This window comes from Falco naumanni, chromosome 4 (genome assembly GCF_017639655.2).
Source record: "Falco naumanni isolate bFalNau1 chromosome 4, bFalNau1.pat, whole genome shotgun sequence".
Classification (NCBI taxonomy): domain Eukaryota; kingdom Metazoa; phylum Chordata; class Aves; order Falconiformes; family Falconidae; genus Falco; species Falco naumanni.
In genome coordinates this window covers 89,316,866-89,342,123 of record NC_054057.1, presented here as the reverse complement: position 1 = coordinate 89,342,123, position 25,258 = coordinate 89,316,866, and the positions used below count along the sequence as shown (strand labels likewise).

Below are 25,258 nucleotides of genomic sequence, written 5' to 3'. Positions count from 1 at the left end.
CCTCACAGTCTCATCATTCATAGGAGTATCCTGTCTTTGCTTAACTTTTAGCTACATCTACTGAATTCCAAGGCAACTTAAATCCTTTAGTTACAGAGCAGCTCCTGATAGGCAACAATTAGTTGCGGGTGCGTTGTGTTAATTTGCTGTGGTTCAGCCTAATTTCTAAGGAATGTTCTTTGTCCATTCTTTGGAGGATTGACTTGAGGGTGGTTTGTTACCGTGTAGAAATGAACCAAAGATCTGTCAGCCCCGGACAGTCTGACTGGTGAGGGTATACCCAAAGCAGGGAGCATTGGAGTGTTCCTCAACGACTATTCAGTTTCAATTGCGTAAAAATGCAGAAACAATTGTGAGGGTAGGGACCATCCTTCAACTATGTGGTGTCATCTGCAGTCACATATCTACACAGTCTCTCTACCACCTTTCCTGCATTAATTTGTGTCTGAAAAGTGAACCTTGAAACTATTTCTTTGGAAGACTGCATTTGCCCACAAAATGTCAAGTACAAGGTGGTACTTCCCTGAATCCTTGAGGTATGTGGATCCTAGGACAGGAATTTTACAGACCCTGCGTCAGTTTTTTAGCTTTAGCCTTGGATTTAAGCATAGATCCCGTCTGTGCACAGCAGGCCAGCTACTCTCCATCCCTCCTGAGGTGGCAAATGCCTCACAGAACAGAGGCCAGACAGGGACTTCTGGATTCCACACCAGGCAGCTATTGCTAAGTTAGGCACTGTAGCTTCTGATTTTTAGTAGCAAAGTATGTTATTTGGATCTAGCCTCACAACTTTATACTATCATTTCATTCTGCCAACATTAGCTGACTATTTGCACAGCCACCAAGAGTAGGAAGTACTTTTATTTTTTAAATTATTGCCTGTTGCTTAATGTATAGCAAGCGTCAATCCACACTTGAAATCTTATACTTTCCCTAGACAAGGAAACAAAGGAAATTCTTCCATTTTGCAGATGAAATTGAGTTTTCCAAAGTTATGTAAGAAGTCTGGGAGAAGAAAAGGACTGAACACAAAGTCCAATGCGGAACCTTGTTCATGCAGCTGCCTCCCCTGTTCCTCCCACAGCTCTTTCCTTGCAATGTGGATACGTTTTGTTGTGATACTAACTCTGTAACAACTTTGCTAATTTTAGCTCTCACATACCACCTAAATGTTGATTTTTTTCCTGTTGACAAATCATGAAATACCCTCTTTTTTCCCATACATCACGTTTAAAAACTTAGCAACTTCCTCTCTAAGATGAGAAACACTTAAAAACATCTCTCATGAATAGCTGATGAAGTTTTGTTTTTACAGACCACTGAGTCACACCTGACGTTCCATTTGGTCCTCTTGCCACACTCTGACAGCACCATTGCAGGTCTTGCTGGTCCTGTCTTGTCTTTTTAACCCAACATGGCAGTGACAGTGAGCTTGTTAAATAATACCTTCATTTAGCTGGGCTAGTCCTAAGAGTCCAGTTATCAAATGCTGACAAGGCCCTACCATGGACTAGTTTAGCAATAACATCAGCCCAGCTGTGTATTTTACTTTTCTTAAAAAAAAAAACAACTTAGAGGCATTCTAGCATAAAAACAATTAGATTGCATATTGTTTGTCATTGGAATGCAATAGCTCATAATATTTCTGATATAATTTGGTTTTCTTTCTTCAGCCAGACCCATGGCTTTGAGTATTCAAAGTGCAAGGTGCTGACAGATACAAGGAAGTAATTGACACAAAAGTCTGTTCAACTAGAATTGTTAGAGCAGGTGCATAAATGCTGTACTTTTTGTCATTAAAGAACTATTGATAAAATATGTTTAAAAAAAAATAAACAACAAACCCAGATGTTATAGATAGGTAAATTTTTGGAGAAATCCTCAACATGTGCAAGAAAGTGCACTGCTGTTTTCTGGAATGCTCCTTTGGGTCAGAATAAAAGAAGACTAGAAAAAAACCTCGCAGCTGGCTCTAAGAGATGAACATTGGAAAATGGAGCCTCCTACTAGTTACTCAGCTAGACTGGTAATGAATGAAGAGTTGTCCAACTTGAATAGGTACATTAAAAATTCAAGTGGTTTTCAGTGGGAGCGGGAGCAGCAGTAAGTTGAGTGAGAGGTCAGGACCAGAGAGAAGGTTCCAGCACACACGACTGCCAAGTGCGGTGCGGTGGGAACACACTGCTGCAGGAAGTGGCGGGTCACAGCTGAAGGTGAAAAACACCAGAGAATAACAAATTATTCTGATGTTCATTTAGTACCTGAGGGCTGAAGAAGAGCATGCAGTGGTACAAAGTCCTGCCAAATACCTCATTACCTGAAAGTGAAGGCCAAACAACAGGAGTACAGCGGATCATTCTAGTCTGTGTTTGAAAAAGTAAATTTTGGTTCCCTTGTAAAACCTTTTATTAAGTATGTTTAATGCAAAACTGTATGCACACTTAGATGTGTTCTTTCTCTTCATTTTCCTATGAGGCAAATAGTCCAAAAGGTTTCAGTTTTCTTTCCAGTACCCAAGGGAAAGAAGCATCCCGTCTTTCTGCTTTTATCCAATTCTTTGCAACACAAATTTCAGTCTCACCTCATTCAGAGGTGTTCTGATCATCTTTCCATGACAGAGAATTCAGGTACATGTCAGAGCGACAGTAAGCAGGGAGAAGCAAGGGGAAAAAACATAAATTTAACTCTTAGTATTGTAAAGTACTACTGCTAAAACAGCTGGGTCCCACAGTAATCTTTGAATTGTGATATTTTAAATAATAATAGGCTTTGGCTATTTTTGTTTAGGTTTTTTTCCGTCTTGGCCTTGTAGCTATATTAATACCACATTTTTTTCAGCTTTTCCTTGTGATGCGGGGGTAAGACATTCATTGTTACTTCAACAGTACTTGAAAGATTCACAATTTCTGAGGTAAGTAGTATAGAAAACTGCCAAAGTTTGGAAGTTTGATACTGAAAAGAAGAGTTAGCTGTACTGTAAAATATATGCAGATAATAAAGAAATAGTAAATTAAAAGCGCTCACAACGTACAGCACCATTTGCAATTAGTACAAAAGACTTGGGGCTAAATAGGAACAAAAAGACCGGGAAGAGGACTGGGCTGCAGTTGCGTTTCCAGGCTTCCCCAAGACACCCGCAGTCAGACAGACCGTTTCACCAGAAGTGTTTGTAGCACGTACACCGGCAAGTTAATGAGTTAAAAATTTCTGTCAAAAGCAGGTTAAATAAAAAAAATACAAAAGGAGAAAACGAAAACATCAGAAAAATCGACGTCTTGAAGAATATATTTTAAACCTAATCCTTGACTAGCAAGACCTGGCAGGTTGTGTGCTCCCCGCGCCCTGCTGCGTGGCGCGGCGGGGTGGCTGCCCGGCCGGGGGGCGGCGCTGTTCACCGCGCTGTTCACCCGGGGAGCGGGGCTGCGGTGGCCCCGAGGAGGAGCGCTCGGGCGCGGGCGGTGCCGGAGGGTGCCCGCCAGCCGTGGCGTGCGGGGAGCGCCCTGCGCCTCCGTCACGGGAAGCTGTCGTTTGGCAACCGGGCTGGAGCGACGGGCGCCCGCGGGGCTGACGTGGGCCGGAGCAGGAAGCGGTGCGGCCCCGCCGAGAGGCGCTCGCCTGTGTCCGCGGCTCTGGAAGCAGGCTGCCGGGGCCAGCCCCTTCGGGAGGAGGAAGCTGTTGAGGCGACTGACGCGCGGCCGCAGGCGCGGCAGGTCAGAGCGGTGAGCCTGGCCCCGCTGCGGGCGGCAGCCATGCGCAGCCGCCGCTGATGGCCGCCGTGGGGACGGGTGGCCGCGACGCCATGGCCCTGCGGCAGCCGCCGCTGCCGCCGAGAGCGGGCTGCCCCTCGGCGCTGTACGTCCACAGCATGCCCGCCTGGGTGCTGGAGGATTTCTGCCAGAAGATGGACTGCCTGAGCGACTACGACTGGATGCGATTCGGTGAGAGAGGGGCGGCGGGGCCGGCCGTGGGACCGGCCGTGGGACCGGCCGTGGGGCCGCGCAGCGGCACGGCGCTCGGGCGGGGCGGTGCAGGGGCGCGGGGCGCAGCCGCCCCCACGCGCGGCCCCCGCCGGGGCGCTCCCCGCGAGGAGCAGAGCCCGTCGCCAGGGAATTCCCGTGCGCCTTCCTGCTCCGAAGGCAAACCCCAGACTGGCGGGTGGCATTGGGTGGCAATGGGTGGCACTCCGGCCTCCTGCGGTCCACAGCCTCTCCCGGGCAGCCAGGCTCCCCTCTGCTCACACTCCATCTTCAGCTCACCTGCTTTTCACAACACCCCTCACATCTAATGAAAGTTTGGGTTATTTTCTTTCTTCCTTCACTTCATGTATATTCCCTCACGCTTACTGCCCCTATTTTTCTCAGTCCTGGCCGCATCCAGTTAGTAATTACAGAAAATGTAGTCCATGACACTTTTGTTCTTTTTTTCTGTATTGCAGTCCAAACAACTCTAACCCGAATCTTTTCTTAGTTGGCCTACCTTCCTTTATTTCATGCAATTTAATTTCATCCAAGACTTCACTAACTCTCTGCTGAGTAAACTCTTGCCCCAATTAAACTTGCTGGGATTAGGGTGGGACTCATCTTTGCTCTCTTCAGACATGTAAAAGCGTCTGTCCAATGTCCTTCCAAAGCCAGCAGAGGCGTGAACTTGGGAGTATTTCTTCCCACATGCACACTCCCCGGCCCAAGCCTGTCTTGTTCAGGCAAACAGCACATCAGGTGTGGGTCAGCGGAGGGGCTGAGTCAGGCAGACACCCTCTGTGGGTATCTCCACCCAGAGACCACAAACGAGCAACAGCAGAATTTACACAAAATTCCAGGTCAGAGCAGCAAGGCCACCGTGTGTCACAGAAGGCTCTTTCAGCACAGTGCACCCCAGCCTCTGCCTCTCCTCCCGCCGGCTGCAGGCTCCCGGGGCCGGCAGCGGCAGCGTGGGAAGCCGAGCCATAACCTCATCCCAAATCTAGGGCATTCCCAGTTCCTGCTGCCTCACCCTGTACAAAGTACTACACTGAAGGAAGATTATGGGGAAAACATGCTGAAAAGCATGACTGGATTTTCTTTTTGGGTCTCTGATATAACAACATTTTTTTCAGAATAGTCAGGGGAATAACAGGAATGTCTTTAGGAACTGAGTTTTCTTCATGTCCACATAGCTAATTTATTGTGATCTTTCCTTTTAACAGTGTGCAAATGAAAAAGCAAAGTGTGTCTCACACCTTACCTTTCCCTGCTTGCACTTGCTTGTTTTTTTCTAATTTTTAAACAGAAATGTCTGTTGTCTCCCACTAGCCTCCTACGTGATAACTGATCAAACAGAGCTACGGAAAATCAAGTGCATGGAGAAGACAGGGATCAGCATAACAAGAGAGCTCATGTGGTGGTGGGGAGTGAGGCTGGCCACAGTGCAGCAGCTCCTGGACCTGCTGCAAGGACTGCAGCTCTACCGAGCAGCTCAAGTAATTCTGGACTGTGAGTAGCTGCCCCTTCCTCCCGCAGGCAGCCCGTGCTGCTTCCCCAAGCACCCAGACCCTATCCAGTAAATCTTAGCTGAAGAAAGTTTTTGCTGGAAGTCTAATGCTCAAATTCTAAAACTTCTCCACCGACTCTGATTTTCTACTCTCTCAAATAAAATCTATGGTAGGAAAGGAAGAGGTGACCTAGAGGAGGAATTGCTGGTCCCTCTAGTTCATCATCCTGCCTTTGTAGTGGCCATCCTAGATGCTTCGAGAGGTGCCAAAGAGGAAGTGGCTGTGCTCTAAAGCAGGGGTGGTACCTTCATGCATCAGACAGGGTTTCAAAACAGAACTTAACTACAAATGTTCTAATCTTTTGTACCTTCTTGCTTCTCTGTGAAACTTTGTCATGATGTTGCCTGTTTGAAAGAGAACTCTTGAAACACACTCTTGAGTCTGGATAGAGAGGAGGCATTGTTTTCTTCTGCGCAGGGTGTTCAGTAGTGTATTTCCACAAATCAAGCACCCCTACTAGGATCCTTCATCAAATTTTATACACAGGAGTTACAAAGCTCCACCTAATATAATTATTCTGCCTACCTAATCTTCATTTTGCTGAGCTACTCAAATTTTCTGCACCTGCGTGGGAATTGTGCTGAGCCAGCTGAAGTCTTTTACGCCTGCGTGGGGGTCTCAGAGGGCCTTTGGTGGTCATTTGGGGAGGAATACCCCTACTCTTTTTATACTTTTAAGGTCACGTGTCATCTGAGGACACAGAGCCCCTCTTTATTTTGCCAGCTTCTCATTAACAAGGTACATGTCCTTGGTCCAAGGATGCTGTCCTCCTCCCCTGGAACTTTCTGGCCTTCAGTCATTATCTATCTTTAAAAAAAGCTATAAAATATATTGTAGATAATTCTGATTCTAAACCCTGACAGATATTTATGTGGTTTCTTTCACAGTTAATCTTTGACCTTTCTGCTGCACATTCACTATCAATTATACTCTAATTACCAACAAACTCAGAGTAGAAAAACATAGAATCAGTTTTGCCTATGCAGCCTGCTTCCCTGCACCATAAGAAAAAGGTTAAGAAAAGGAGAAATGGTTTATCAACTACCTACATTACTATTTCCTTATCTCACTTCGTATTTTCTTTATTCCTGTCATATGTTCTCCTCGATCCCTCCCTAAATTAAACAAATATAGTCTTTTCTAACTCTCTGCATGTAATTCTTCTCACCTATCTCCCGTTTGCTCTATTTCAGATTTATCTTTTTGAGGTAGGATGATTAGAGTTTGAACTCATTGTGCCTAGTTAAGGTAAACAATTGCCTCATTGAAATCACAAAACTTTAAAACAGAATCTTGCTTTCAGTTTTTCTTCACAGAAAATTATGTTTAAATTGCAGCTGTCCATTTTTGTAAGCCAACCTGTATCTTGATCTAGTTCTGCCGCCAAATCAGTTGAACCCTGGACAACACACTGTCTTGCTGTACTGAGCTGCCCTAAAAAGTTGAGTGGACTGCATTCCCCTTTTCACACACATTCTCACCTGAAATCTGCTTTCTGGAAGTGAGATATTTGCATGAATTTTGCCAGTTCTCCATAAAGAACTACTAGAAAGAAAAATTACAGATTGTTGTTATGTAGCCAAAAATGCTTAGAGAAGTACTATCCAGGTGCATACGGGAAACGCCTAAAGCTCATGAGGGCGTATGCTTCCACAGCTGGAAAAGGTACAGGAGCCCTATTCGCTTCTCGTGTTCCGTGCCTGGGAGACCATCGGTGACGGTGGTTCTGAGTTACATCAGGAGCGGCTGTTGCGACACGGCAGTCTGGCTCGCAGGGCCGGGCAGGGCAGTCTGAGCTGCCACTGCCATTCCCAGCACCCCAGCTAGAGGCATTTCTCATGGAAAGTCCAGTAATGCATCATGAGTTTCTTGCCACAGCATTTCGTTGTGTAGCACTGCTGTTTTTCTGTAGTTTCCTGGCACTAGCATGACTTTTAGTCTTCATTTTGGTATAGCAGAAAAAAAATCTTCCAACAGCGGTACTCTAAATTCTGCTTTTTTTTTTTAAAAAGGAGTATTAAGTACTACAGCACAAGCAGCCTTCAAGCATTCTCAGTTAATATAACTGATTTTTGCCATCACCCATATGCAGCCTTTTGATTCAGCAGATCCTCTTTCTGACTGAATACAGTCAGAGCATTCAGCTTAGGAGACTGTAACAAATCTTACTCCTCATCCCTCAGCAAAGCAAACAAAGCTACAGGAAAGCAAATTCAAATCTGTTTTAATTTGTCTGTCAGTAATCCTGTTAATTTAGTCACAGTGACTGTGACGGTCCAGTCTGAGTGGACAGGATTGAAGATAAAATCTTGGTATTATTTTTTTTTTTAATCTATCTGTTGAATAAACCTGATCTAGATATTACCAATGCAGTAAGCCTGGCTCCCTGATAATGGTATTTTTATGGATACTCTGGAGTAGAGGGTGACTTCCATGATGTGATAACATTGTTGCTCTGTGCTTGTTCAGTATTTACACAGCTGATTCCTAGTCCATACAGAGAGTTCCTGGGTGCTCTTACATAAAACAGTATGATCTACCATACTTTAAACCCTAATCAGAGTTACAGTCCTTGCCTTCTTTCCCTGTCACAGCGTATTCTGGGGCCCACCTTAGTTTATACCTGGCTTATTTAATTGTATTCCTTTACAGAGTTTATTGATATTTCTGTAATATAAACAGCTTTCTATGTTGTGATTTAATAAAAAAAAACCCTGCATTCTCCTCCTGAGAAATATAAAAACTCAAACTGCAAAATCACTGAACGTTTTTACCACTGCATAACAGCAGCAACAATTTTCAACATAATTTTTATCTATCATGCAGAAGGCTGCCTTTGTTCAGTCAGGTATGATGCCTTTTCTTTCCTATGTGGGTTAATTTTGTCATTTTTGCAAAAGCTGATTTCAAAGAGCTTAGAAAAATTACTCAGTTGTAACAACTGAGATGATGCTGCTTTTATCCCAAGCTAGAGGGTTTTCTCTTCTCTCACAGGCCTTGAAAACAAAACCATAAGTAGATTTCAAACTGAGATTAGTTGAGCACATTGCAGTGGTGAATCACTCCAAGAGAAGCTTCATGTATTTAATTTCAGAGAGCTATTGCTTGTGAACCACATTGTTGGATTCAAGCTGATGTATAGCACATTCAGTAAAACGAACCCCTGGAAGCCCAGAGGATCATTTAGCCTGGTCCTGTGTGCAAAGGCCAGAATACAGCACTAGAACAAATCTTGAAAGGCAGCATTTCCAAGCCCCTGACAAGATTGCTTACACAAGAACCAAGTAATACTGTCTCTGTTTATGTAAAATGCAAAGAATCAGGCTTCCCATGCAACAGCAGCTTCCAGCAACGATGCCACTGAAAATAAAGATGCGACACAGACAAAAATAATGATCACCACTGAACAGAAACATTCGTCATCCATCTGTTTATCTGACTGGTTTGCTTTCAAGTAGTATGTCAGTATCACTGCAGCATGCACAATGCTCACCTGACTTCATCATCTGGAACAAGAGGGGATTACCTGCTTTCTCTTGTGCTTCTGTGATTTACCTTTTTTTTGAGCCTTCTCAAAAACATTTCTGAGACTTTTTGGACTTCACTTGCCACAAGCTGCAAAAACTGAGGGGTCTCCCCCTGTTAAAAACAAAACCCAGTCAACTTCCTCCAGACTGGAGGACTATACTTTGTGATTTCTAAGAAAAATCTTAATTTTTAAAAATTGTACTGGGCTGATGCAAGTAAGCAGTGGTCTTTATAATGATTTCTGCAGGCTAGATAGTAAATAATGAAAGTGAATATTAAGAGATCACAGCAAGAAATGGACATACTGAATTCAGCTCATTAAGACACTGAACTGATGTAACAAATCCAGCATATCTTTGTTTCTTTGATTTCCTTTGTGATAATGGGTGAACTACAAGATTGGACTGTTCCATGAAGGGCTTCATAAGGACTTAGAACCAATTTTGGGTTTGACTCTGAATTCTGTAAAGCAATATGAAGGCTAGATGAAGAGGGTTTAAAAGAGGATGGAAGAGCAATTCCTGTGGAGTGATCAATTTTTAGTTATGTTTCTGGATGATTGATATTAATTTCTGTCCCCAATCAATTCAGATGCAATAAATTGCAAAACTACAATGAAATTATCTTTTTTAAAAGCTTATTACAGTTGTCTTTTATATTGAACTCCGTAGCAAAACTTCATATTAATTTAAGTGGAAGAAAGTCTGGATTATTTTATTGTTCTGCCATTTGGAAGTAGTTTAATTTTTCAGAATTAACTCAGTACAGGCATTCCACTGTGTGCTCAGGCATAAGCAGAAGTGTTTTATAGCAGGATCTTTTTATTTTTAGAAAAATCTTTCAAGTCTTTACCCTCCATTTCTGCTTTTGTATCTTTATCTGAATAAGCTTATTCAGGTGATTCCTCTTGGGCAGATATAGAGAACACATTGCTTGTTTTATCGGGCATTTTAGAAGACTAAGTGGTCCTTACATCACCATAATTGTATTCATTCTGACTTAAAGGAATCAGACACAACACACAGATAGATTACTTCCAGGAGAGTTGTACCTCCCTTCAACAATTTCTTGCACTGCTCTAATGACACTTCTGAATGTCCATAATAATATTTTTTTTTTCTTTTTTTCAATTCTTTAGCTTCAGTGGTGACCTGTTTGTCTGTTGTGCAGGAAGTTGCAAAATTCATGAAAAACTCTGAAAAATGAGTTGAAAGAGGGAAGTAATTCTAATCTTGGAGACTTCTAAGTTAAAGTACATGAGGGAGAAGCCAACAACTGCAGAATACAGGGACTGTCAGTTTTGTCTAAAGGCCTGCCGACTGTTCAATAGCTAATTTCAAAATCCCATGAAATTTGGGACTTCATAGTATTCTCACACAGTAATAAAGAAACATAAATAAAAAACTTGATCATTCAAACTGTGTTCATAGGTGACATGGAAGAAAGTAGATACAAACCCAAAACAGAGGTCGAAGGAGAAAACTTGCCTGACATGCATGTGCCCACTTCTGCCCTTATTGCTTTTCATATACTCTTGCTCTTCAGCCGTTAGTACACTGAAACTGTTCTATCTTGTCTTCTCTTTAACAGTTCTACTGAATCTTGGCTTATTATAAGTCGCACAGAGTATAAATTAAACATACCGTTTCCTGCTTGTTTCAGATACTCCCAGTACTTTGTTTATAGAAAAAAAATCCCAAACCAAACACAAAGTTGTTATCTGATTTCAAATGCACATAGAAGCCTGGAGCTTTTGATTCCAAGAGCACCAACCGTGTTTAAGATACAAAACTCATAAAACAGTGTGACAAAACCCCCCTTGTATTAATACTTGGGCTTGTTTTCTTTTACATAAAACCAAAACATTAATTTTGATTTTTAACAAAATGCTAAATGCGTTGCTGATAAAAGGTGCCAGGTAGAAACAAAAGTTTAGAACTACAACCAGGAACACGTTGTTATCAGGCAGTAGAAAGTCCTTGTATCACCCCTAGTGCACACTGGGCATTTCCAACCTCAGTTTTAAATGTATTCATGGATCGGAACTCAACTGCTCCTTCAGGAGGTTTTGGCAGCCTTGTATATCACAGTATCTTGAATTTTTTTACTTTTTTCCCCATTCTAACTGTAGCCTAATCTAATTTTAATAATTCCTCTAAGGTGTACATATTTTTCAAATCCCTGTATGCTGAAAGCATCTTTGTACTTCTTTTAACCAGACTTTAACGCTGAGATTTTGCCAAGCTGTATACAACATAGGATCTTTTACAGCTGTAGTGAATCAGTAGTTTGACCTTTAATTTTTCCTTATATATCAGTGTCTTGACCTTTGACCATTTTTATGTTTTCCCTAGATTGTCTCCAGTATGTTTATTGCTCATCGGAAGTAAAAGTAGGATTCTTCATTGCAGATAGTTCTACATAGGGAAGTGTTTTCTGACAATGAGCACAGTCATGACACTAAAACCACACAACTGAAAATAGCCCTAAAATATTTCACTGACTAAAACTGATACGATTCTGCCAAACTTCCTCTCAGTCCCACGACAATTAACAAAGAACTAGATGCCTTCTTTAGGCTGGGAGATATTTGTGATTTGAGATCACTGGCTGAAGGATGCTATATAGAAAATGACAAAATATACTATTAGTGTTCACTTCTTATAGTAAGAGACTATATATCTTTTACATAGTCATCACTGGTATTTGTTTGAAGTTATCATTATTAATTTTCAGTAGTAGTTAATGACATTAATATGGTCTGAATTTAACACTAAATTGCTTGAATGTTCATTTCAGTGTTCATGTTAACTTGCAGTCTGTTCTCCCGACTAGAACTATTTCCTGATAACTGTCAGTCAGACTGTTTTCCCTGGTAATCTTCATCTTTCCTTTGTTCTCTTTTGAAGGGACATCAGCCTCTAATATTACCAACAACAAAAAAGAAGAGCTGGTAGAGCCACCTAAACAGGAGAACACAACTTTAACTCCCACAGAAAATAAAGAGAGAGAAAATGAGAGAAATCTGTTGCCATCACCAGACTCTTCACATCAGGAACCACCACCAGCAGGTAGTAAGTAAAGTAGCAGATTCTGAATTCGCTCTGGCATTGAAATGGCCATGTAGACAAGACTGCTTCCCATTCACTTTCAGTATAGTATAATGAATATATTGCTCTTCAAAATGGTCACATTTGAGTATTTGCCTTTTTCTAGCACTGTTGTCTCCTGAGCTGTTTACTCCTAACTGTAGCATATGGCCTCCTGTTCCTTCTTCATATAGCTCTCTTGGCCTTGAGACAGGCTGACTATATCTATCCCGTGGGATCTCAAGATGTTTCCCAGGTCTCTGTGAACACGCTGGTCCCATCCTGGCTCCACACTAAGACTAGATCAGTGCATACATTTTCTGCCCCATGTCCCTATTCCATGCAGAGTAAACGCAGGCCAGAGCTGACCTGTGCACAGGTCAGCAAGCCCCTCTGCCTGGGAGAGGGAGGGAGCAGAACCACAGGACATACCAAGGGCAGCATCTGACCAACAGTATAGCCACAGGGAGCTCTATGTCCCCGAGCCAGGGCTAGAGAGATCTGCATAGTCATCTTACAAAGAGGAACCAGGAAAATAGCTCCCTATCTTCACACAGTATTTCACATTCTGGGAGCTTGTCACACATTATCCCTGGTTACAAAATTCAGCAAAATACCCCAGAACTTTCAGAATTAGTCACAGACTGTGGTATTGTAAAATAAGGCGTATTTTCAATGCTGTTATTTCAATTTCAGGTGCTGTTCCTGAAGAAGCCTTGTACTCACTCCCTTTTCCTCCACCTCCTCCAAGTGACCTTTTGAAATCCTTACAGTCAAATCCTCCTGTCTCATCAAGTGTGAAGGTAAATTCCTTTAGCACTCATTGATTGTAACAGTGAAAGTTGCCTTTATGACATTCTATGTTTTTTTGATTATAGTTTATCTCTCTACTTGTATAAAATACAGATCTAGTGAAAAAGTGGTGCTTGATTACAATTTGGTTGGACTGAATATAATACTAATGCTTCAGTTAGATTATTTATGGTTTACATCACTTTTTTTGCCAGTGAAGGACCACTGAGGGAAAAAATTAACAATATTGCATACTGCATAGCTCAGCATGGATAACATGCCCAGCAATTAATTTTAAAGGAATTTCCAGTACAGATTTTACAGAGGACTTAACATTTCTGGTGTGATTGTAGGACAGTGCAATATATACCACTGACTAGTCAGAATGGCATACTTTAATTTAAGTTTATACTTAAAATGTAATTTCTGCTCAAAACTGGGCTATTATCAAAGTTAAGTCAGGTTGCCCATAGCCCTGTGTAGCAAGTATGAAAATCTCCAAGGATGTAGGTTCCACCACCTCCCTGAGTCCCTGTTCCAGCGCTTAACAATCTCACTGGGAAAAGTTTTTTTCATGTTCCTAATGATTTCAGCACGGAGTCTCCTGTTCCTTCCTCCCTATAGCTCTCTTCTTTTTAAGATAGTCTGGCTAGATCTGTCCTGTGGGTTCTCAGAGTGTTTCCCAGATCCGTGTGCACACTCTGGTTCCATCATGGTTCTGTCTTGGCCTGTTTTCTTTGGTTTATTCTGATCAAGTTTTTTTAAAGAAGACAGTGTTTTAAGACTTTAAACTCTTCCAGAATAACAAGGTTCAAGAGTACCAGCCAGAAAAGAAGATTGCTACAAACAATGCAATAGTTTCAGAGTTTCTTAAGAGGGAGTTTATGTTTTGTTTTTTCAAGTCTGAAGCACATTACGGTTGTGGCAGCTGTATGATTAGGCTACAGTGGATCTGTAATAACAATTGGCATTAGGACTTGCCGTGCTTGAAGCAACAAATAATTGTGCAACTGACACCAGATGCTTCAGAAGTAGATGTGAAGTTTCCACCATATAAATACATTATAAGGGACCCTACTTTCTAATCCAAATGTTTCTTAATGTATGCCCCAGTCATAAAGATTAGTATTTTTTGTAACTTTGACTGACTGTTATGGTTTAACCACAGCCGGTAACCAAATACCATGCAGCTGCTTGCTTACGCCCTCCCCCAGCCCCCCAGAGGGATGGGGAGGAGAATTGGGAAGGAATGTAAAACTCGAGAGTTGAGATAAGAACAATTTAATAATTAAAATAAAATAGGAAAAAATTGTAATAGTGATAACAACAACAATTATAATGAAGGGGGAGGGGGGCGCAGGGAGAGAGAAGAGGAATAAAATCCAAAAGGAATGGAGAAAAGAAAACAAGTGATGCACAATACAGCTGCTCACCACCTGCTGATCGATGCCCAGCCAGTCCCCAAGCAGCTGGCAGCAACCTGGCCAGTGCCACCCAGTTCATATACTCCGCATGACATCATATGGTATGGAATATCCCTTTGCCTACTTTGGGTCAGCTGTCCTGGCTGTGTTCCCTCCCAGTATCTTGTGCTCCTCCAGCCCTCTGGCTGGCAGGGCCTGAAAAGCTGACAAGTCCCTAACTTAGTATAAGCATTCCTAGAACAACTAGAAACATTTGTTATGGACATTATTTTCACACCAAATCCAAAACACAGCACTGCACCAACTACTAAGAAGAAAATTAACCTTCTATCCCAGCTGAAACCGGGAGACTAACATCACTACAAATAAATACATGGACTTCTAATCAAAGCTAGGTCTGTTTTCTGGGGAAGGTGGAAATGCAAATCGGTAACTGTTTTCAAGTTTCCTCCACTATGCAGATTTTTTACATCAGCAAAACACACCAACAGAGGTGTTACAAAGGGAAGCCCTAATAAGTGATTTGCACAGTACCTTTCAGGGTTTCTTTCAACAATCAGTGATTGCTTAAATCATGGAAAAGAAAATATGACAGCTGAAAGAAAGAAAAAGCGTATGAATTTTCATGAGATAAACATGTTTTTTCTGCAATCTGTAGCCTTGCAGCTCTTCTTGTCCTCAGCAGGAGACGACGACTGACCTCCCCAGTGAGAGTCTTCTGTGGACCCAGAGGGAAGTTACTAATGCCACAGATGGTTTCAGTGACAAGAGCAGAATTTGTGAAGGTACTTTTGCAGATATCTACAAAGGTCAGAGGAACAACATAGTGTATGTCATCAAAAAAATGAAAGAGGCAAGTACTCCACTTTTTCTTTTTCTTTGAAGGGGGCTACATTATTAGTATCTCTCAAACATTAGCAGTTGTTGTGTAATACTGTATGGGCAAGGGACCAGAACAGCTACACAGGAGAGGTAAAAAGGAAACTATGTAAAGTGAGTAAACCTAGGTTCAGTAAACACATACGAGAGAGATGAGATGAGATGATACTCACTTTACTCATGTGAGTAGTTTTATTAATTCTGTCCATGGCAGTAGTCTGCAATGGAGCTACCTGCATTAATGATTGGATCAGAGGTGTCTTTACACTGGGTTTTGTTCTGATTGCCAATTAATTGTTGCCTTTGACACAAAGTTGCCATCCATGATACCTGTCTGTTTTCTAAAGTAGCTTGTCATCTAGAGACCAAGAGATCTGTATGAACGTAACAACTTAATAATTACTATTGACGGTCTATCGCACATTTTCATTTTTCAGACAGAATGCACAAGCCCAAATTCCACCCAAAGATTCTTTCATACAGAAGTACAGATTTGCTTTCGGTGAGTGGTTGGCTTTTACATGCAGTCCGGGCATATCCTGCATGTGGCCTGTTGCCTGTGCGCCGAGTTTAAGGCTGGTGTGTCCGTCTGCCTAGCACTGCACAGTTTCAGGGACAAGGGGGTTATGCACTGCTTTTGCAGGAGTCCTGGGGAAACAGCGTGCCTCCTGCTGGTGCTGCAAGTCCCTGCTGAGAAAATGCAGCCACTTGGCCAGTCCTGGAGATGGCAAGGAAGCCATGCCTTCTGGAGCTTTGTATCCCTCCTACCCGCTCAGAACAGGGCTGGCTGTAATGATCTTTGTCTTTGCTGCTCTTCATGAGCCTTCTGCAGTCCTGCTCAGGGTCATTCTGTGCCTCCAACTGCAGGACACAATTTCCAGTTGCCTTGAACTTAGGAATTTATTCCAGCTCAGGAATGTATTTTTCTGTGTTGCTCAACTCATTTGCAAATCATTGTCGATCTGTGCCCTCAGGTGTTGTCATGTCAACATCCTGCAGCTGCTGGGCTTCTCAGTAGAAACTGGATTGCACTGTCTGATATATCCATACCTGCCTAATGGATCACTACAAAACAAACTTCAGTGTCAAGTAAGCAAATAATCTGGGTCTATTATCTATCTGCAATTACAAGTCCTGCCCTGTTGTTGTATGAAAAGCAATTATATCTCTCTGAATTCTGAGAACCAACTCAAAAATACCTGCCCAAATATTTTGACTGCAAGTACTAGAAAGGCTGCAGCTGTTTTCCGGTTCTTCTACTGCAAAGCAGATGAGGTCAAGAAGAATTTTCTGCTGTGCAGCCTTTAGATTTTTGAAGTAGTAAGGAATCTGCAGAATGTGTCTATTCATAGTGTAACATTTCATTGGCTTTGTGAGTATGTTCCTGTAGAATTCATCATCATATTCATTGGCATAATGTGCTATAAAGTTTTACAAGGGCTCAAGAGTGAACAGTTTGAGACATTCACACCTATTGAAAGAGCATTTGCAGAGGAGACCATTGGGCAGAGAAACATCAGAAAAACAATCCATCAAAACCAGCACTGTGCCTCGATAATGGGCAGTACTCAATGCTTTGGACAAGTGGGATTGTTGCTGTATGGTTATCTCACTGTGTCCTATGGCAGGCAAAATGTGCACCACTATGTAAGAACGGGTTCCTTCCTTGGCCTAGAAATCAACAGTTTCTGCCTTGGACCAAACTTTTCATTTAGGTCAGCAGGAGTTTTGATTAGGACTAAAACCAAGTCTTTGGGTTTCAAAACTACTGATGTCTTACAGTTTTTTATTCTGTAAAATACCATTTTTTTCCACTCCCTTGCAGGATGATTCTGCTCCACTGTCCTGGGAAAGGCGAATTAGCATTTCTGTAGGACTCATCCGAGCTGTAGAGTATTTACATAATTTTGGAATTCTTCATGGGAATATCAAAAGGTGAGGGGTTTGGCATATCCTTCGTCAGCTGTTAATTCCAGGATCTCTTTAATAATGATGACTGAAAGCTCATGCGATTTTGAAATCCATTTGCAGTATCTTTCTGCCACTTCTTGTTCTGTAGAGTACCAACCGTTTTATATTTAATCTGTCTCACTTCTCTAAATGTTGGAAGTATATTCTTTGAACTAATTTGCGGAATATTTGTTCTTCCCCCTCTCCCTTTCCACCATTCTTTATCCTTTCATTCATACACAGCAGGTGAAATGCTGGAAACTTTCAATGCCTAACCTTAAGAGTGCAAAACTGCAATTCTTTACCTCAAGTTAAAGGAATTACTTGACCAATATTGTTATTTGGCTTTTTTTATCACAGCTCAAATGTCTTGTTGGATGAAAACTTTGCACCAAAGCTTGGACATTCAGGTCTGCGATTATATTCTGTTGATAAAAAATCAGAGTATGCTGTGATGAAAACCAAAGTCCTACAAGCTTCTCTTACTTACCTGCCAGAAGACTTTATCAGACACGGCCAGTTAACAGAAAAAGTTGATATATTCAGCTGTGGTGTGGTGCGTTGCCTTTTTTCCATGCTCTGTTGCATTCTTTGGTGCTTCTAGACAAGAAATTAGATATAAGAGCATGTGCCTCATATAGTTGTTTTGCCAGCAATTTCATATTATAGTTGCTGACTATATGTGTTTACATCCTGGTTTTAAATATGTTCATGCCTCAAATATACTTCAGTTTTTGAGGTGAATCTTTTGAACAACAGAAACAATATTTTTTTTTGTTGCAAAAAAATTATTGCTGATTGTTTAAAAAAAGAGTAGCAGAAAGACTGAAGTTAGGTTCTCAGAATTCTTGCAGATTTGCCACATGAACTGCTATAAACATCACCTGTTAATGTGGATTTTCAGCAAAAATAATTGATAGTATAGATGTTCACCTGTCTCCAGGTGTTTCCATTTAAGTAGGAAGTTACTCTGTTCAGTGTGATTTCTTGTCTAGATTTAGAATTACTTTCTTCTCATCCTTTGTTTCAACAATATCTGTTGTACCTAACTATAAAATTTTAAATGCCCTGGCGACTTCTTTAGTTGCAAAACTCATTTTTAAAAACAGAATGAATTCTGAACACATTGTTTTATCTTTCAAATATACTTTCTAGGTCTTAGCAGAGATAATGACAGGAATTAAGGCACTGGATGAAGGAAGACACCCTATTTATCTGGTAAGAAAAAGCAGGAATAATGAATACTAACTAACACGAGTGAATGGGGTTGCCATCATAAAATGTATCTTCATTTTATATAAATACAGTTTGTTACTTGCAGTCTGCTGTACACCTCCTGAAGAAGGGATGTTTAGAAGCCATATCCTGGTTCCATTAACAATAGCCTACCTGCCTTTAGACAGAAGCAGAATATATGGTCCCATTTCATAAAGCACACTCACAAGTGCTAGCCCAATTATATTAGGAGATAATCCAGAATAATTAGTGCTTAAACAAATGCTTATTTAAGAGACAAGACTTTGTGCTGAAATGCTGCTGTGTGTTTTTTATGTGCCAGGAAGAGGTGTTATGAGCCAAACTGAATGGGGAAACCTGCGTAGGCAGTAAATGCAGTTGCTCTTCATCATGTTTACCAGCTGTTAATGTATTGCAGTAGTGTCTGGAATTTATATCCTAGCCAATTTGCCCAAGCTGTAATTTAACTATGCAAACTACTTTCACAAGCAACCAGAACAGGTGAGGCTCACTGAATACCATTAATGCCATCTTCATGAATACAGACTCCACCTATACTCCTTCCATGGGATATGCTTCTTCCCATTTACCATCTTGTGGGAGCCTTTGAGGGGAAAAGAACAGCACTCTTACTTACTATTTCCAAGCAATTCAGAAAATGAGTTAAAAAAATAAAGGATCCTAGGTTTCTGATTCCTTTAACAAATGTTTGAAAAGTCCTGTGCAAGAACGTGGCTTTATACAGAGTTGCTTATTTTTCATTCCTGAAAATGGATATAAGCCTAGAAGAGCTGGATCTGCTTTAGTGAATTTGACATTAGACACATGCAGAGAAAACCTTTGGCCTCCTCTCCTGTGAAAACAAACATTTCTGTCAGTTGAATGAATGGAGATTCTTAAGCTTTTAGGTCTGTAAACAGCCATTAAGGAGCAATAATAATAACAAATATATGGCAAGACTTATATTCTGAGTGATTCAGATAGAAATAAGCATTTGTCTTAGATTTGTCTTCACTAATATATCTCTTTCCTTTGAACAGAAAGATATGATTGCTGATGAAATTCAAATAGCGAAAGAAAGTTCATACTCCAAAGTAAAAAACTTTGAAAAGCTAGCTGCCAAGGAAATATGCTGTAAATACCTAGACAGGAGAGCAGGACACTTGCTGGAAGAGGTTGCTACTGATTTTGCCTCCGCCATCTGCCTTTGTCTGAGAAAGAAGAATTCTAACATAGCAGAGGTAATATTTCAAATACATGACCAAGATTTTAGTCTACTGACAGCAAGGTCTAAAGCTACAACATTCCTGCCTTAGTTATTTTGGGGAGTGTTGACAAAAGAGAACAAGTGTAAGCAGGGCTACAGGAATTATTTTGCATTCACAGATTTTGTTGTTAAAAGCAGGTGCTTGTAATTATGGAAATGGCTGAAAATAAATTAAGGGAGCATTACATCTGTGGAGGGAGCACTTCTGGATTCTCCTTGAACACTCCAGAAGAAACCGATGATGAGACAACTAGTCTCAGCATGGATGTGCCTTCTGCAGGGGAGAACAGAGAGGACAGCACACAGCCTGTGATCCTAGCAAGTGCCGATCTATGCACACCTTCAATAGGAGTTGTGTCACCAGACATTTACTGTGGACAAATTTCAAGGGTCCCTTGTGAATCAGATGAATCGACTAGTTTTATATGGAATCCTTCAGAAAGATCTACAGATCAGCTATCTAGCAACAGCTGTAACAATTCAGAAAATATGGCAGCTTCTGATTACAGGATCAAGCGGGAAAAACCTTTAAATGGACTCCAGGAAGGAAATGCAGCATGCACCAAATCAAGTGATGAAGTCTTGGAAATAGCATCTACTGTACAGAGCACCTTTCAGCAAGAAAATGCAGACCTTGACTCTTCATGTTCCTCTCAAGGTAAATCTAGATAGATCTGAAGATGCACACAGAGCATTCAAATGCACATGATCTTCAAGCTGTTTTAGCAAAACTGCCCGTGCTCCTGTTATGACAACCTAAATCTTTGTAAAAGTGCTCTGGTAGTGTAATAGTAGGGGCAAATTACTCTCTTCTCCAGAATTGCTTGGGTTGTTCTTTCTACTTCTAAATGCATTTCAGTAAATATTTTCTCCTTGGCTATGATTTTAGCAATAAACCTACAAAATGTTTTCTGGTTTTCTATCAGATTTTTTTTCCTAAGCCAGTTTTGTTTGGTGGGGTTTTTTAATTTAAAATTATCATCTATTCCTTAGACAACAGATGGATTTTTTTTTTCCTTAATATTTGGGCTTTTTTGTTTTTCAGCATTAGCCAGAGAGACATCTTGGAAAATAAAAATAAATGATCAAAAAAAGAAGCTCATGGAAAATATTTTGCTGTATGAAGAACACAAATTAAACAGTTCTGAACTTTTTGAATCATAAATTGGATGGATTTATTAGCAGTGGCCACCTCAGAAGAAGCAAGGACTGCCTCTTCATTAGAAAGATGGTAAACATCATGTAAGGTTAAGTAGCAGATCTAGATCAGAAGCATTGGCCCTAACTGAAGAGAACAGAAGCGATCACACTGAGAAGAAATAGAAAATACCTGTTCTGAAGCCGATTAAAGCACAAGGCCACTCTGTAAACAGAAAGGCCTTCTTCCTTTTCATCTGCAATGTAGAAAGATATGGCAAACACAAACAATTGCCATATCATTTACGATCCTTTTGCAGTGTATTTCAGAAAGCATCTACATATAATATATGTCTTATTGAAAAACACAGTCCTAGAAGTTACAGGGCAAGCACTAATAACCAACCAGTTAGCAACACCCTTTATTGTTGTTATCCCACTGTGTACAAGCAGGCAGAAAACTTCAGAGAGATTGGAGAAGGTTTCAGTGTTCAAATAGATCTATCCTATTCCATGTAATCTTTGCCCACGTACTCAAAAATACCGCATCACCACAGAGGAGAATTCTTATGCAAGTTCTCAGATGTATTCAACATGACGCAATCTCAATTCGAATTGCACTGATCGTAGTTGTAAGTAAATAATCTAGGCCTTGTCCATCTACTCTATGAGTTTCTTCTCTACTATATACATATGGCACCATTTGAAGTCTAACCTTTAAGTTCCACTGTCAGGAGCTCTAAGACAGTGTTTAATACTTTGTAAGAGTGTTTTTGGCAGTTAATTTTTTCTAAGTGTCCTTTACATGTTAAGGTTTCTCATTGTGTTTCACATGGTAACTGTTGTATATTTTGGATTAGGGACAAGATTTTAATTTAAAATATCTTTAATTCTGTTACAGGTTACTTGAAAGTTGATTTGTTGTATTTATTTTGGCAATGGGTTAAAGAATCAGTGAAAGATGAGCTACTAAGTGGGCCTGTTCACAGTGCCACACCATGTATTCTGAGAGGAACTGTTTTGTGTGTCTCTTGGCTTCCCCAGCATTAGCAGCCTTGGAGTCAGCCTCAGTGATCACACTTTAAAAAAACAACTTGTATGCTATCATATTTATTATTAAGTGAAAGCCCCCTTAAGAAAGTGTCACTTTTATTGTTACAAATATTTATTATTTGCAATATTGTTAGCGTATTCTACTCTTGCGCAGTCTGAGGAAATACAGGTTTATTATAAATAAACTATCAAAACACGTCACTCAGCTTACAGACTGGTGGCTGCTGCCTCAGCATAGGTAATAGGGCCTGATGTACCAAAATGGCTAAAATTCACAGTGCAGGTCAGGGAGTATTTTTTAAAAGTATGAATTTATACGTAATTCTTTTCATTGGAATTGTGTAATAGTATAGTTTTACTAGCTTTACACAAAGGTCTCTGAGTAAGGCCTCGTTATCTTCTGTATTTGTACAGTACTTAGTTCATCGTTGGTACTGTTATGAGCAAGTAAAAGTATTTTAACTAAAAACCTGAGTATTACAATCATCTACACATTTATAAAATTGACTTCTACACTAAAACCTAGTAAAATTCCTTAATTATGAGTACCTTGGATACTATCTATATATTTGCCAGTGTCAGGGTTTTTTTATTTTACCAGAATCAAACGAAGAAAACATTGGTACTGGCATAAGAAACACTGACTATATTGAGATGGGTGAATAACTTATTAATTCTAAATGAGATTTAATAGAGATAAGTGCTGAAAATTTAATATTCTTTATTTTTTATGGGTGTATTTTGGGAGACCCATGATAAATACCTAGGAAGAAATGCACATAGACACACCACAGAGCTGAATGGTAAACCTGTTTTTTAAATTGAGAAACATAATTTAGACACAGTTCTGTATCACAAAAATGCTTTAAAGATTCTGTTCTCCTGTAGTCACAAAATGAAATTGTTTTTCTTTGCCTTATTCTATGCTACTTTTAAAATATTTTGAGGTGATACACATGGTCTTGTAAAGTTACGTAAGTATATAATGTAACATATATAAGACACAGCATAGTCATACAGTAATGGTATTGTTACATAATTTGGCTATTCAGTATAATGTATGTTTTAACCTCAACTTGGCAAATTTATATATCACCATTTACTAATACCTTTGTAAATAAAAAAAAACTGAAAAAAAACCCTTTTCTTATAGCCTGCTTTTTCATGATTTATGGCACAGAAAAACGTGTCTCAGTCCAACCTATTTAGGTAAATTTGTGTTTTTAAGGAAGCAGCTCCAGGTCTCTTTGCACACACATAATCATTAGTAATTACTAGTACAACCACATTTATTTGGTCTTCATTCACTGTTAAATAGCTGGGTTTTTTCCTTTGAGATGTCCCTAAAGAAAGACTTCACACTAAAATTACTAATTACAAAGATTACTGAGATACAACTGGCATTTATTGTTGTTTAGATGCGCGATCTATAGTATATTTTATCCTTGAGACATTGTAGCTCTGTCAAAAATTAAGAATGCTTTTTTTCCATGAACACCAAAATAAGGGCACAGAATGTAACTTATTAAAAAGCACAGTTGTTCTAGAACTATAGAAATGCACAAGTAAAGCTAATTTGGAGATCAGCACCTCCCAAAAGGTGCTGTTAACACCTGGAGGCTGAACATTATCCTGTATTGTTGATTAATGGTTAGAATTACCAATTTATTGACATATTATTCTATTTTTTCTTGTATGTTTGATTTTAATAATGTGAACAAATCCAAACATGGAAACCTGTCTACCAGCAAAACTAAGAAGGCATTTAAGTATGTAGACTGTGAAGAAAGCTGCATCACACAGCTTTTGAGGTTACTAATTGCTATGTAACAAACTAGCAAATTTTTCTGTAACCACTGACCACATCTTATGTGCCCTTTGTAGTAGAACATTTTTCTATCTAAAAATTGCACATGCTGTAAAATACATGGCTTCCAAGACATGCTAGGGTTTAGGATTTGGTTTTTTTCAGGCAAGAGTGAAATAAATGCATTTCCTAAGATTTGATGAATTGTATTTCCTGCTGCGATTTCTTATACGGTTGCTGTCGTTTGTTAAAGTAAATGGTAAGTTTCCCTAAACTGAAAGGCAGGACTACACACACCTTCAAGCATTCCAGGAAAGCGAGCTTACAAGGACAACCCAACCACACGCGACACCGACCCATGCACGTTACTAAGTAGAATTTTCTTGTGTTTACAACTTGGACCTGCAGTTGAAAAAGTGAGTATTTCAAGGTGTAATTCCTAGTGGAGAATATTACCATTCAGAGAAAACAACTACAGTATTATCTACGTAAGGCTACTGACTCTCTAGAAAACCTAGGGCTACTCGCACTGTACTCCTGACGTACTCACCCAGCGGTGAGTAACTCCAACCTCTGCGCCGCGTCGCGCCCGCACTGACGCATTTCCGCAGCCGTAACTCGAGCAGTACAACCCGTGGGGCTTCTGCAGCCTTCCCAAACAATACAAATACCTTTTTTTTCCCCTCTCGTGTTAAGTTCTCTAATTAATAAAGCCCGTCCTGCTGAGGAAACGCTTGGTACAAAAGCCCAGAGAGGCCCCGGGCCACTCAGCGCCCTCGCCGCGCTTCCCGCCCCGCCGCTGAGGCTGCAGGCCGCACCCTCACAGCTGCGCGCCGGCCGGGCTCCTCAGGGGGCCGGGCCCCGACCCCGCGGGCGACCCGGGTCCCGCAGCCCGCCCCGCTCCCACTAACCCGTTCCTACGGAGCGGCCTGGCTGCGGCCGACCGGGGACCGCCGCGGCGCCCAGACACGAGCGACGGGCGAGGCGGGTGGGGCGCCGTTCCCGGGGTGCCCGGTACAGCCAATCGATGCCAGAGGCGGCTGCGGGCGGCCCAATCGGCGGCCAGCGCTGGCTCCAAGGTCTCGCCTTCGCGAGCGGGCTGGGCGCTGCGGTGCTGTGGTTCCCGTCCCGTGCCGTCCCGTTCTGTTACGTTCCCCGACCCGAGTGGGGGGCGGCTGCAAAGTGGTGGTGCGGTAGCCCCCGTGAGCCGGGCCGGCGGTACGCAGGGCTCCCCGTATAGGCATTGCCGGCCGCCCGGCGCTGGGGCTGTGCAGCCGGAGAGGCCCTCGGGGCGCGCCCCGGGGCTGCGCGGTGAGTCCGCGGCGCAGGAGGCCCCGGGGGTGTCGGGGGGTGGCCCCCCATCCCCGCGCCTCTGGGGACCGGGGTAGCTGAGCTGAAGGGCTTCTTCCAGAAGCCAATTTAGGATTTCAGGGTGAGAGAGCGAGTTGCTGTAAGGGGCAGGTGCTCTCGGTGGCTGGAAGAGGCGGAGTGTAAAGGTGAAAGCAGGAATGCTGCTGCTAAAACAGCATTAGTAAAAGCACCTGATCTTTCTTTTTCCCCCAGGCT

The 25,258-nt window shown here is 41.4% G+C and overlaps 1 protein-coding gene and 1 long non-coding RNA gene across 6 annotated transcripts; one reads left to right on the top strand and one right to left on the bottom strand.

The window, feature by feature from the left end:
- Nucleotides 1–3,408: 3,408 nt before the first annotated feature.
- Nucleotides 3,409–23,003, top strand: IRAK2 (interleukin 1 receptor associated kinase 2). 5 transcript variants are annotated; one of them, XM_040593074.1, is made up of 13 exons: nt 3,409–3,938; nt 5,292–5,471; nt 11,968–12,129; nt 12,844–12,950; nt 15,022–15,216; nt 15,680–15,744; nt 16,217–16,331; nt 17,068–17,177; nt 17,553–17,748; nt 18,348–18,410; nt 19,469–19,669; nt 19,831–20,353; nt 20,741–23,003. In XM_040593074.1, the coding sequence occupies exons 1-13, from the start codon at nt 3,767–3,769 to the stop codon at nt 20,857–20,859; spliced, it is 2,208 nt and encodes a 735-aa protein (XP_040449008.1). In that variant the 5' UTR covers nt 3,409–3,766; the 3' UTR covers nt 20,860–23,003. The 5 variants fall into 5 exon arrangements, with proteins under 5 accessions (XP_040449008.1, XP_040449010.1, XP_040449009.1 ...); XM_040593076.1 differs by having other exon boundaries at nt 11,968–12,132; nt 15,049–15,216; XM_040593075.1 differs by having other exon boundaries at nt 11,968–12,132; nt 15,046–15,216.
- Nucleotides 15,055–25,188, bottom strand: LOC121087735. The gene is made up of 3 exons (XR_005827714.1): nt 24,243–25,188; nt 17,683–17,792; nt 15,055–15,164 (listed from the first exon to the last, which is right to left on the bottom strand). It is a non-coding gene; the product is annotated as an uncharacterized LOC121087735 (long non-coding RNA).
- Nucleotides 25,189–25,258: the final 70 nt, after the last annotated feature.